We start from the raw sequence: 13,677 nt of genomic DNA, 5'->3' as shown, positions 1-13,677 counted from the left end.
GCTAAATTCGAACATTACATACTCAGCTGAGAGCTTCCCTCACTAGGGTAGGCACCTTGTCGTTGGTGTGAGGGCTTAGCCGAACTCCATAGCGCCCGACTATGAGGCGGAGCTGTTTAGGACTGACATCTACGCCGTTGCGTCTCATACGAGGGCGGCGGGATGTCGGTGACCAAGAACTGCCAACCCCTAATCCAGGGTGTTATGCGGACCGTGCCTATTGGACGATTTGCAGCCAGGGGATAAATTTGGCTGTATTCGAACGGAGCCTTCCCGATACCGGGCCACCTCGGGAAGTATTAATGGCCTTACCACAGTAAGGGGCGCTGCTGTGGCGGACGGTTCTTTCCCCGTATATAATACTGGACCGCTGAGCCCGCCTTGTCGGGCAGGTGGTCGTACGACCAAGATGAACGACTCATTACCTGACTGTAATAAGGACGATGCAATAGGAGGACTGAGTCGCAATCCAAGGACGACAAATACGAATTAAGCGATGCGTCGGACTCGGAGAGCGAGAGTAGTGCTGATTCAATGAACTCCGTGTTGGAGAAGCACACAAATGAAAACGGAGTAGAAGAGTGGAGAAGGGTACGGAGCAGAGGAAGTAAAAGAGCTCTCTCGCAGTACCGTGCAGCATTAAGAATTGTACAACGCTTGGGAGCAGTGATCGACCCAACAGAAGTAGAGATCGAGCGCTTGGAATGGGCCCATGAAGCGGTAGAAGTAGGTCGAAGGCAGTTCAAAAGGTTTGCTGTGAGAAACCCTCGGTTCTGCAACCGGTACGAGGAGGAAGAAGCGTCTAATGGCAGAATGAAGAGGCAACGTTCGGCGGAAGGCGACAAGCCTGCTTTCAAGAGGCAGAAAGGACCCAGTCCTAGAGCCGCGAGGCAGGGCAGTCGCATAGACAAGACAAGTAGGCCCAAAGCTGTAAGACAGATGGGCTCCAATAGCGAGGTAGCAACTACCTCGAAAGCTGCGAGTCAGAGGGAAGTTCCAATTAAGGAAGTAGGAGATAAGCCAAAGGGAGATAACGCTAAGACTCCGGCTTTCTCGGAGGCGCTAAAAGGAGTTAACGCTAAGACTCCGGCTTTCTCGGAGGTGCCAAAGGGAGATAACTCTAAGACTCCTGCTTTTCCCGAGAAGATGAGTGATGTGGCAAAGCAGTCACTGACTGTGGCGCTGGTTGATCGTAGCACTGAAAGGTGGAGATCTGTGGAAAGGGAGCTTATTAGCTTAATGCTTAAGATGATGCGGGAACAACCAAGTAAGCCCCTTCCAACCTTTGATTCGGGGGGATGGTATAATGGTGTGAAGATGATAGCGTGCGACAACATCGCGAGCTTGCGGTGGCTGGAGGAAGTGGTTCCAAACCTCCAAATGCAAGGCACGAACGCGCAGTTTGAGGTGGTGGATAAAGCGCAAATCCACGCGGTACCAAAAGTTAAGGTATGGATACCATGCGTGATGAAGTCGGAGGATACACTGCGACTTCTGCAGAATCAGAATCCGAACATACCGACACAGGATTGGAAGGTACTTACTGTATCTCGGCCTACCGAGGATGGTCAGTTCTACATCTTCCAAATAAACAAGCAGGCGGAGGATAAATCAAGAGCAAGGGGAGGACGACGACGTCAAGACGAAGGTGCTGGAGGGGGACAAACAGCCCAATGGTGCTGCGAGTCCTACAGATAAACCTCCAACACAGTAAAGTGGCGTCGAGCGAACTCCTCCTAACCCTTGAGGAGGGTTCGTTTGACGTGGCGCTGATCCAGGAGCCGTGGCTCTCATCGGGAGGAAAGGTTTCTGGACTTAGCGCGCGCGGGTTTGGCGTTTACTACGCGCAAGCGGAAGGACGGGTGCGAGCTGTAGTAATGGTAAGGAAACAGCTGCATTCATATATGCTGCCTAATTACACCACTGAGGATCTCGTAGCGGTGGCCGTTGAGCAAAAGAATAAGCAGGCATTTATCCTGGCGTCTTGCTACATGGCCCATGCTGCGGAGGTCCCACTGATGGAGTGCAAAAGGCTAGTACAGGAGGAAGGGCGCAAAGGGCGCAAAGGGCGGTTGGTCATAGGCGCAGATGCAAATGCGCACCACAATGCGTGGGGAAGAGCAGATACGAACGAGAGAGGCGAATCTCTGTTTTGTTACATCCTGCAAACCAATTTGCAGATAGCCAACAGGGGAAATGTTCCTACATACATTGGTCCAACATCCAGCAATGTTCTGGATATTACATTGAGCTCCGAGCGTGATATATCAAGGTATGATTGGATGGTTCTTGATAGACCATCCTTCTCCGACCATGCGTATATCAGCTTCAACATCCCCCTAAAGAGGGTAGAGAAGGGAGGAACCTTTAGAAACCCTAGGTCAACGAACTGGCCCAAATGCCAGAAACATGTAGAAACAAAACTGGGACAACCCAAAGAGGTTGCTAATGTAGAGGAACTGGAGGAGTCGAATGAATTCCTAACAAGGACGCTTATGACTGCGTATAACAAAGCTTGCCCTCTAAGAAGATTCAGAGGAAAAGCAAAACCGCCATGGTGGAGCAATGACCTGAGTCTTCTAAGAAGACAGGTAAAAGAAATGTTTAAGCTCGCAAAGACCGGGGAAAGCGAAGCGTGTCGGGACGAGTACAGGGATCTACTGAGGATCTACAAGCGTGAAATTACCAGGGCGAAGAGAAACTCATGGAAAAGTTTCTGTACGGACATAGAGTGCTCCAGCGAAACAGCACGGTTGAAAAAAGTCCTAGCAAAGGGAAACATAGTCCAGGGACTAATAAAGAAAGAGAACGGGGAATGGTCACGTAATAGTGAGGAATCCCTTGAGGTGCTTCTCGATACACATTTCCCATCGGGAGACGGTTTAGTGGAGCCAGCAGACATCACTCACACTTCGATCACGGAGCTAGTAGTGCCGGGCTTGGTGACCGATACCAAGATCGAGTGGGCAGTGAAGACGTTTTCTAAGTTTAAATCGCCGGGCCCAGATGGTATATTCCCGGCCATGCTACAAGTCTCAAGTAGGGCGGTCGTGGAATGGCTTAAAATAATATTCGATGGGTGCATACGACTGAATCATGTATCGCACTCTTGGAGAACTGCTCGTGTAGCTTTTCTACCAAAGGCGGGGAAGATCGGTCCCGTGTATCCCAAAGATTATAGACCAATTAGCGTAACATCATTTCTGCTCAAAACCTTTCAGAGGCTAATAGATGTGTACATAAAGTCCAACGTGGATGAAAAGCTCTCCACAACACAGCATGCGTACACCAAAGGCAAGTCGGTAGACACCGCATTGCATAGGGTGGTAATAAGCATAGAGAAATCCCTGGAATATAAGGAGTATGTTCTAGGAGTCTTCTTGGACATTGCCGGGGCTTTCAATAATGTTGCAAAATGGGCGATTATGGATGGTCTTAATTACATTAAAGTACATCATGCCTTAATCAGATGGATCGGCTGCATGTTAAACGGCAGAAAGATTACATCACAATGGGGATTGTACGAGGCCACGAAATTAGTGGACAGGGGCACGCCGCAGGGAGGGGTGCTATCACCTCTGCTGTGGAAGCTGGTCATCAACCAACTGCTCAGGCAATTTGATGAGGGACCCGTAAAACTTACGGCTTACGCAGATGACGTTGCAATTGTCATAAGTGGAAAGTGCCTTCCAACGATTAGTTCTATGATGGATCGGGCGCTTCTCGATATTCATACCTGGGCATCTAATGTCGGGTTGAAAGTCAATGCGGAGAAGACGGATATGGTCTTGTTTACAAAGAGGTACAAGGTCCCAAATTGGACCAGGCCTAAGTTAGGAGGGGTGACCTTACAGGAGAAACCTTGCACAAAATATTTAGGAATCATCCTAGACAGTAAGCTGTCATGGAAGCTCAACGTGGAGGAGAGGGTAAAGAAGGCCTTAACGGCACTCTATGCATGTAAAAGAATGCTGGGGTGTACGTGGGGCCTATCGCCCTCTCTTTCTCATTGGGTTTTACAGCGATTGTAAGCCCTATTCTATACTATGGAGTTCTTGTTTGGTGGAAAGCCACACAAAAAACAACATACCTCAAAAAATTAGAGGGGGTATGCAGACTATCGATGCTTAGCATTACGGGAGCCCTGAAAACAACCCCGACGGCTGCACTGTATGTCATTTTGCACATCCCACCTATAGACCTGGTAGCAAAGAACAAAGCGTTAACGACCGCAACCAGGCTCGGTGCTTCGGGGCAGCTTGAGCGCCGACCATATGACCATAGTAGTATAGCGTCATCAATCACAAGACGAACAGACTACATGATTCCCTATCTGCGCTTCGAGGGAGATCTTAAGGCCACAATAGAGGTGGACGGTTGGCGCAAGGGTGAGCAAATGGCGGACGAGGCGATACATGTGTATACCGATGGTTCCAAAGTAGTGGAAGGAGTAGGGTCTGCGGTATACTGCGCTGATCCGGAAATAAGCAGATCCTACAGGCTGCCGGATTACTGTAGCGTTTTTCAATCGGAAATATTAGCCGTAACCAAAGCAGTAGAAACCCTGGAAGAGAATAGATTAAGATGCAACCGTGTTAACTTTTATATTGACAGTCAAGCAGCAATTAAGACAATAATCTCGCATAGCACAGCATCTAAATGCGTGTTAGAGTGTAAGCAGTCTCTGGAGAGAATCGGGACAGGGAGAAGCCTACATCTATATTGGGTCCCAGGGCATATGGAAATAGATGGGAATGAAAAAGCGGACGAACTAGCCAAAAGGGCGCATCCCTTGAAGCTTGCTCCGTAGATGTCCCAATTAGATTGGGCGAGATTAAGCGAATGCCAGAGGTGCACATGATCGACCAAGCGGGAAAGGCGTGGGTTCAAGCGCGGGGCTGTAAAGTGTCGAAGATTATGTGTAGGTCTTACAACCTTAGACTAACACAGTTGCTCCTATCATTAAAAAGAGAGGACTGTAGACTCATGACGGGTATTCTGACTGAACACTGCCTTCTGGCGTCACATGCCTTTAAACTAGGCTTGGTCGGTGATAACAGATGTAGGAAGTGCGGGTTGGAGGAGGAAACGATCGAGCACGTTCTGTGCTCGTGCCCTGCACTTGCCAGGCTAAGACTCCAGCTATTAGGAGTGATACAGCTGTCAGATCTAGAAGCAGCAAGTGGCTTAAGTCCTAGGAAGCTTCTAGTATTTGCCAAGAGGACGGAGTTATTTTATAACATAGGTCCTGGTTTTTGATAGGGTTTTTCAGTTTGGTCGTTAAAACAAATTTCTGGTAACACTACGGACTCAATCAGTCTATGTGAGGTCCTCATGTAATGCCACGAACGGTATTCCTGTCATGATTCCGAGGGCTTTGGATCTCGCCCTGCAGAACTTTTTCGTTTTCTTCTACTTAATATGGTAGGTGTCACACCCATTTTACAAAGTTTTTTCTAAAGTTATATTTTGCGTCAAAAAACTAATCCAATCACCATGTTTCATCCATTTTTTCGTATTTGGTATGTAATTTTTGTATTTTGTTGCACCATATCATAACTGGGGTTGAATGTTGACATAACTTACTTATATACTGTAAAGATATTTAATTTTTTGTTAAAATTTCACTTTTAAAATTATTTTTTTTTTAATTTTGTTAATTTTTATTTAGCACACATATAGTAATAGGAGTAACGTTCCTGCCAAATTTCATCATGATATCTTCAACGACTGCCAAATTACAGCTTGCAAAACTTTTAAATTACCTTCTTTTAAAAGTGGGCGGTGCCACGCCCATTGTCCAAGATTTTACTAATTTTCTATTCTGCGTCATAAAGTCAACCCACCTACCACGTTTCATCTGTTTATCCGTCCTTGGTAATTAATTATCGCAGTTTTTCGGTTTTTCGAAATTTTCGAAATCGAAAAAGTGGGCGTAGTTATAGTCCATTTCGTTCATTTTAAATAGCGATCTGAGATGAGTGCTCAGGAACGTACATACAAAATTTCATCAAGATACCTCAAAATTTACTCAAGTTATCGTGTTTTCGGAGGGACGGACGGACATGGCTAAATGATTTTCTTTTTTCGCCCAGATCATTTAGATTTAGATATATAGAAGTGACCGTTATGCGAACAAAATTAATATACTCTGTGAGCTCTGCTCAGCTGAGTATAAAAACGATGTACCGGTTTCGGAGAGTGAGAGTTGGATTGGGAGCAGGAGTGAAAGTAGGAGTGTGAGTGTGAGAGAATGAGAGTGGGTGGAGAGTTGGAGTGGGAGGGAAAAAGATGTAAGCCAAATTTTGATTTTGATGAGAAGACCCAACTAACCTTTCGTTATGTTGTTATGATAATTTTTTAATACGGCCCTAGGACGAAAACAATGCATTTACTTTGGGGAAAGTAAAAAGGCATTGATCATTAACTATTTTAAGTGTTCCAAGTTGCCAGGACCGGATGGCATAATATCAGCACAATTTAAGAGATCTTTGTGGATTCCTTGCAGCTTCCATTTAGGCTGCGTTAGGTTAGGATGTAAGTCTCAAAGTATGGTCAAAATTACTAGCACTGAAAGACGAATCAACTCTGTCGTAATTTCGTAGCAGACTGCTGAGTGACAGAACGGTAACAGCGGAATGGGGTAGCGTGGGCTCCGAAAGGGTGAGAAGGGATACGCCACAGGGGGATTCTGTTTAGTACCACTCCAACCCGCACTTCCTATATCTGTTCATTTCAGCACAGCATAAAACAGATCCTTATCCTTCCATTACTTTGGAACCATCGGCACTGAGCCTCGTTGCAATTTTTAACGCTATGTTCTTCTGTTGTTGTTGTTGTAGCGATAAGGACACTCCTTGAAGGCCTTGATCGATATTGATGGTCCTTTTCCGGATGCAGATCCGGTACGTTCCGGTACCAAGCCCGACCATCTCGGGAACGATTTGTTATGACCACATGTGACCTTCTTGGTCATACCGCCCTCCCACCCCCCAAGATCCATGAGAAGTTTGGGGTCGCCAGAGCCTCGGCTGTTAATGAAACAGGATTCGCCACGGATAGGTGAGGTTGACAATTGGGTTTGGAGAAGCAATATATGGAAAGGGTTGCGCTACACAACCCCTTGAATCTGGGATTTTAGTCGCCTCTTACGACAGGCATACCTACCGCGGGTATATTCTGACCCCCTAACCCGCTGGGGTTCTTCTCCACCGGGTCTACAGGTGAAATACGCAGAATTGCAATCAGCGCAGCCCTTGGGATTGTTTTCTAAGCTCCGGTAATGCAAAGCATTGATAGCCTGTAAACCGACTCTCATTTTTTGAGGTATGTTTTCTTTTGTGGGGCCGTTCACCAAACAAGGACTCCATAGTATAGGATAGACTTTACAAGCGCTGTAAATACCCAATTCGAGAGAGAGAATTATTTTACATGCAAAAGGTGCTGTCGAGGAATTCTTCACTCTCTTCTCGAAGTTGAGCTTCCACGATAACATACTGTCTATAATAACTCCTAGATATTTTGTACATGGTTTATCCTGCAGGACAACCCCTCCTAGATATACCTCTAAGTAAACAAAACCACATCCGTTTTTTTCGGCGCTCACAGTCAACCCACCATTAGGTACCCAGGAAAGTACACCCGAAGAGCTTATTGTTGGAAGGCACCGCCTGAGCACCCATCCAATAGGCGCGAGCGATCACAAACTATCATCAGAGGATATTGACGAGTCCAAGGAAGCTTGCAGTTTCAATAGGGGTGGAGAGCCGTTGGTTTCACATTGTAATTAAAGATATGGTTTATGTCATGTGGGGACACGGTGCAAGCAGCATATACATTACGTATTGTCGGGGTTGATTCTGTATAGGTAAAAGTTTCACGTGTTACAGTACACATATCGAAGTTGAGCTAGAGTGACGCGCAGAGGTGATAATATCCCGCCCTACGGCGTGGCCTCATAAAACCACCATTAAGAAGTAATGTTTCTGCAATTAAGCATGCAACCGATCCATCAATTAGGGCTGGATGTGCTTTGTCTACGGACTTGCATTTGATGCATGCATGTTGTGTTGTGGAGAACAGCTGTGGAATCGTAACATACGAGCACGGATCGAAAACTGTTTTCACTCAATCAAGCGATACAAATTAGGCTATTCAACTATCTTAAAAAATAATAATATGTGACCCGGCCTATGAAAAGGTGGCTTATGACTCAAAAAAGAAATTGCGAGAAACAGCTGTTAAAGTTAAACAATGCATTTCTTCAGTTTCTTAGTAGTAGTCCTTTTTTTTTTAGTCATAAGCCACCTTTTCATAGGCCGGGTCACATATATATTATAACAAAATTTTGGGGAATTCCGCTTATTGGAAACCTTCTGCTAACGTTCGAATCGCTAAACTGTTCAATAAATCACTCCAATATTCTGTATTGCAAAATGGTCTTTGTTAGACTACTTTGGGAGTAGTTCAATTATACTTCACAATTATACAACCAATAGCGTGCTTAAATCAAAACTGATTCGTTGTTACTCAGCTTGCGCTGCTTTTATAGTCTCTGTTGCCTCGTCTGCTTATTTCTCCAAAGGTCTAGACGTTACACCTTCTAGAACTCTTGTAGCTCATGCTTGGTTATCATGTATATACGTGTATATTTGTAGTTTATAGCCATATGTATGTGTATGTGTGAGTAACTACTTCGGCTGATGACCACATGTGTGTGTGTGAGAGATCTCTTCGTTGCCTTGTACATAAGTGTTGCTAGCTTTAATGTGTACATGTATATACGAGTGGTTGCTTCATGTTTTTATTGTTACGTGATTATTTACTAACAGCCTAGTGATGTCAACATTCGCCACAATATGTATTGTGGATCTAGTGAGTATACGTTGTCCCTAGTTCACATATTTCATTAATCGGATACACCATTTCGGAGGTATTGTGTTTTAAAAAACGGCATTCGATCACGGATCATATGTTACGATTCGGCCCCTGTTTTCCATCAATGTTGAATTTAATATGCACATCTATCAGCCACTCAAAGCCTATATGGGATACATATATGGCCGATCTTCCCCACCTTTGACATGGCATGGAATATGCTAACGGGGACCAGTGATTTAACATTAGAGAAAGTCTTTACCGCCTATTTGATTTTTGTGTCGGCAATCAAGCCCGGCACTACCCGCTCCGTGATTGTGGACGAAGTATGAGTGCCGTCTGCTGGCTTTTCTGCATCATCTCACGATAGGAAATGTGCAGGGCCGCATTAACAAGTAGGCAGAATAGGTAGTTGCCTGGAGCCCCCGGTTTTAAGGGGCCCCCGAAAAATGAAAAAGACTTCTAAAATTTTCTTACAAATATAAAATTCTAGAGAGTGAAAGAAAATAAATAAAAAAGAAATCAGAACTGAAAATAATTTTTACTCAAATAAATAAAACTCAATTGACCGCATTCAAAAGGCGACGACCGACGAACTAGACAAGGTTCCTAAAAAGGACATTTCCGACTCATTTGACAAATTGTATTAGCGTGCGAAGAAGTGTATCGAAGTGAAAGGAGAGTATATTGAATAATGAAAATAATATATATGGAAGTTTCAGAGAGATCTGCATTTCTCATCAACTTTTCTCTAAGTGATGGAGACCTCCACGAAGCTAAAAATAACTTAGTTATTTTTTTATTCTAGAGACTTGGAAGAATTTTTCATTGAAATGAAACAATTCCAAAGTTATGTGAACTCCAGATACACTGATGCACAAAAAACTCATAGTCATTTGTATAAGATTCTGATGGAAGATCAATTAGCCGATATATTTCCTAACACAGAAATAGCTCTTCGGATTTTTTTAACATTAATGATCACAAATTGTTCTGCCGAACGATCGTTCTCGCAATTAAAAAGAATCAAAGCTGCTGAAAGAGCTACAACGCGGCGAGAGCGACTCGAGTTGTTAGGTATACTTTGCATTGAGTCAGATTTATTGAACAACATCGATATTGATGATATAATTGATGAATTTGCCGAAAACAAATGTAGAAAACGACATGTTCAAAATGTAGATAGTAATTTTATTGATATTATTACATTGTGACAATAAAATTTTTATGAAAGATATAAGTTTGTATTTTTTAATCGAAAAAAAGAAGGGAACGGACGTGAAAAAAGGGCCCCCAAATTGATGGTGGCCTAGGGCCCCGTTGAGGGTTAATCCGGCCCTGGAAATGTCTGTCGAAAAGCGCCTCTACATTTGTAGATGATGTTAACAGAGTTTTGGATATAAATAAATTACTTTAATTACTTTACAAATAACAAATTTCATGTATGGAAAAACAATTTTTTTTTAATCTGCTATAGAATTTGTTATATTATTGTTTATTTACACATTGATCAATCTCATCATTGTACTTTTATCATAATCTTAAAATGTTTTGAATTCACTTGGTTATACAAAACCTTTACGACATTGCATGTATTACATTCAGATAAAATCAATAGCTATGTGAAATTTTAATGCAACATCGAGACTATAAAATGAGACTGCAGCAAACTAAAAGTATTATTGACTTTACAGCAGCTAGAGAATCAAGCTCGAATTTTTCAAAGCAAATATGCGTACTCTATTTTTGATCGCTTTGATTTGCGGGGTTTTGGCGCTGATGTTGGTTAGTAATTTTAAGTTGTTTACAATTTAAAAATTTAAAAATTCAATAAGCTGAAAAACAGTCAAAATTAGTTTTTAAAAGTCACAAGTGATAAAATTAATCATGCATCCATGGCGGAACGATACAAGGTGGGAGCATGGGACAGCTGATTATAAACTTTTTTTATTTGATTTGATACATCAACTTCCGGCGCAGTACGATTTTGACATTTGTCCATCGAATTTACAAAGTACATGGAATTTTTATTTATGTTTGTAGGTATGTCGCCATGCTGCTACCTTGTATCGTTCCGCCAAACATGCATTGAAATTACAAATGCCAGCGAAACATACATTTAAGGCGCTATGGAATGAGTGCGAATTTAAAATAAAGGATTTTTGTTTCAATGACATTACTCTACGCATTTAATAATATAAATTTATATTTTTTCAGCAATCAACAAACGCTAGTCCTCCTCCATAAATGTCACCCCAAAAAGGCGGTGACTAGCGGTCGTGCACGTCGTGCTGCACAAGGACCTGGTGGCGGTGCTGGTGGTGAAGCTGGTGCAGGTGGTGGATTTGGTTTCAGCATGGGTGCTGGTGCCGGTGGCAAAGCAGGTGCTGGTGGTGGTGGCAAATAGAAATGCAGGACGACTAAGTTTTTAGCCATGCTATGTATTTGTATGAATATGTTTAAGATAAAACGTAATAAAGCAGAGTAGTAAAAACAAGTAAGGAAGGGTGTAACCGAATATTACATACTCAGCTGAGAGCTTTGGAGACAAATTAAGGGAAAATCACCCCGTAGGAAAATGAACCTAGGATAACCCTGGAATGTGTTTGTATGACACGGGTATTAAATGTTGTTGTTGGGTATTAAATGAAAGGTGTTAATGAATATTTTAAAAGGGAGTGGGCCTTAGTTCTATAGGTGGACGCTTTTCGAGAAATCGCCATAAAGGTGGACCAGGGGTCACTCTAAAATGTGTTTGTACGATATGGGTATCAAATGAAAGGTGTTAATGAGGGTTTTATATATATATATATATATATGTGAAGGCGGTTTCGAGATATCGACCAAAATGTTGACCACGGTGACCCAGAACATCATTTGTCGGGTACCGCTAATTTATTTATATATGTTATACCACGAACGGTATTCCTGCCATGATTCAAAGGGCTTTTGATTTCGCCCTGCAGAACTTTTTCATTTTCTTCTACTTAATATCGTAAGTGTCACACCCATTTTACAAAGTATTTTCTAAAGTTATATTTTGCGTCAAAAAACCAATCCAATCACCATTTTTCATTCCTTTTTCGATTTGGTATAGAATTATGGCATTTTTTTTTCCTTTTTTCGAAATTTTTGATATCGAAAAAGTGGGCGTGGTCATAGTCGGATTTCGCCCAATTTACCGAGATTTACCGAGATAAAGTGAGTTCAGGTAAGTACGTGAACTAAGTTTAGTAAAAATATATCGATTTTTGCTCAAGTTATCGTGTTAACGGCCGAGCGGAAGGACAGAAAGTCGACTGTGTATAAAAACTGGGTGTGACTTCAACCGATTTCGCCCATTTTCACAGTTATCGTCATAAAAGCTATGCCCATACCAAATTTCACAAGGATTGGTAAATTTTTGTTCGACTTATGGCATTAAAAGTATTCTAGACAAATTAAATGAAAAAGGGCGAAGCCACACCCATTTTGAAATTTTCTTTTATTTTTGTATTTTGTTGCACCATATCATTACTGGCGCTGAATGTTGACATAATTTACTTATATACTGTAAAGATATTCAATTTTTTGCTAAAATTTGACTTAAAAAAATTTTTTTTTTAAAAGTGGGCGTGCTCGTCTCCGATTTTACAAATTTTTATTAAGCACAAATATAGTAATAGGAGTAATGCTCCTGCCATATTTCGTCATGATATCCTCAACGCGCGGCCACCGTGGTGCGATGGTAGCGTGCTCCGCCTACCACACCGTATGCCCTGGGTTCACACCCCGGGCAAAGCAACACCAAAATTTTAGAAATAAGGTTTTTCAATTAGAAGAAAATTTTTCTAAGCAGGGTCGCCGCTCGACAGTGTTTGGCAAGCGCTCCGGGTGCATTTCTGCCATGAAAAGCTTTCAGTGAAAACCCATCTGCCTTGCAGATGCCGTTCGGAGTCGGCATAAAACATGTAGGTCACGTCCGGCCAATTTGTAGGGAAAATCAAGAGGAGCACGACGCAAAATTACAGCTTGCAAAACTTTTAAATTACCTTCTTTTAAAAGTAGGCGGTGCCACGCCCATTGTACAAAATTTTACTAATTTTCTATTCTGCGTCATAATGTAAACCCACCTACCAAGTTGCTTCGCTTTATCCGTCTTTGGTAATGAATTATCGCACTTTTTCGGTTTTTCGAAATTATCTATATCCGATTTTGTTCATATTAAACAGTGATCTGAGATGAGTGCCCGGGAACCTACATACCAAATTTCATTAAGATACCTCAAAATTTACTCAAGTTATCGTGTTTACGGACAGACGGACGGACGGACGGACATGGCTAAATGAATTTCTTTTTTCGCCCAGATCATTTGGATATATAGAAGTCTATCAGACCAATTCTAAATATTCTCGCGGATTTTTTTATTCCCGCGGAAAAATTCCTCCAATTCTTTTCTCCTAGGGAGAAGAATAATTGGGAAATGGGAATTTCGAATTTTCGAAGTCAGCTGTTTTGTCAATTGAAATTTCGTTGCGAATTTCTTATTTTGTTTAAAAAACTTAAAAGTTTAATTATTGTTGCGAATTTGTTTGAAATTAAGAAATAAGGTATAAACAATGCACATTATTGCATTTCATGTGTTATTCACTGAAATGAGTAATGAATTGGTGCCACAGCAACATCAACAGAGAAGCATAAGAAGAAGGCGGCGGGATAACACAAATCCGTCGGAGTTGCCTGCTTTCATTCTGCAAAGCAATTTTCTGGCGGCCAAGTCGAGTTGAGTTCGCCTATCGTCATATGCCAAAATCTATTTAA

At 42.4% G+C, this 13,677-nt stretch overlaps 2 protein-coding genes across 4 annotated transcripts in view; one reads left to right on the top strand and one right to left on the bottom strand.

Annotated features, from left to right (window-relative positions):
* The window catches only part of LOC137233798 (uncharacterized), a 66,127-nt gene extending 54,749 nt beyond the window's left edge, over positions 1 to 11,378 (top strand). The window contains exon 5 of the mRNA XM_067757195.1: positions 11,095 to 11,378. Coding sequence (XP_067613296.1) covers positions 11,095 to 11,124 — 30 coding nt within the window. The 3' untranslated portion in view covers positions 11,125 to 11,378. The remainder of the gene's footprint in view (positions 1 to 11,094) is intronic.
* Ide (Insulin degrading metalloproteinase) overlaps positions 1 to 13,677 on the bottom strand; it is a 52,074-nt gene that overhangs the window by 22,544 nt on the left and 15,853 nt on the right. The window lies entirely within an intron of this gene.

The sequence above is a fragment of the Eurosta solidaginis genome, chromosome 5, assembly GCF_040869045.1.
Source record: "Eurosta solidaginis isolate ZX-2024a chromosome 5, ASM4086904v1, whole genome shotgun sequence".
Lineage (NCBI taxonomy): Eukaryota > Metazoa > Arthropoda > Insecta > Diptera > Tephritidae > Eurosta > Eurosta solidaginis.
This window is presented reverse-complemented; position numbering and strand designations above follow the sequence as displayed.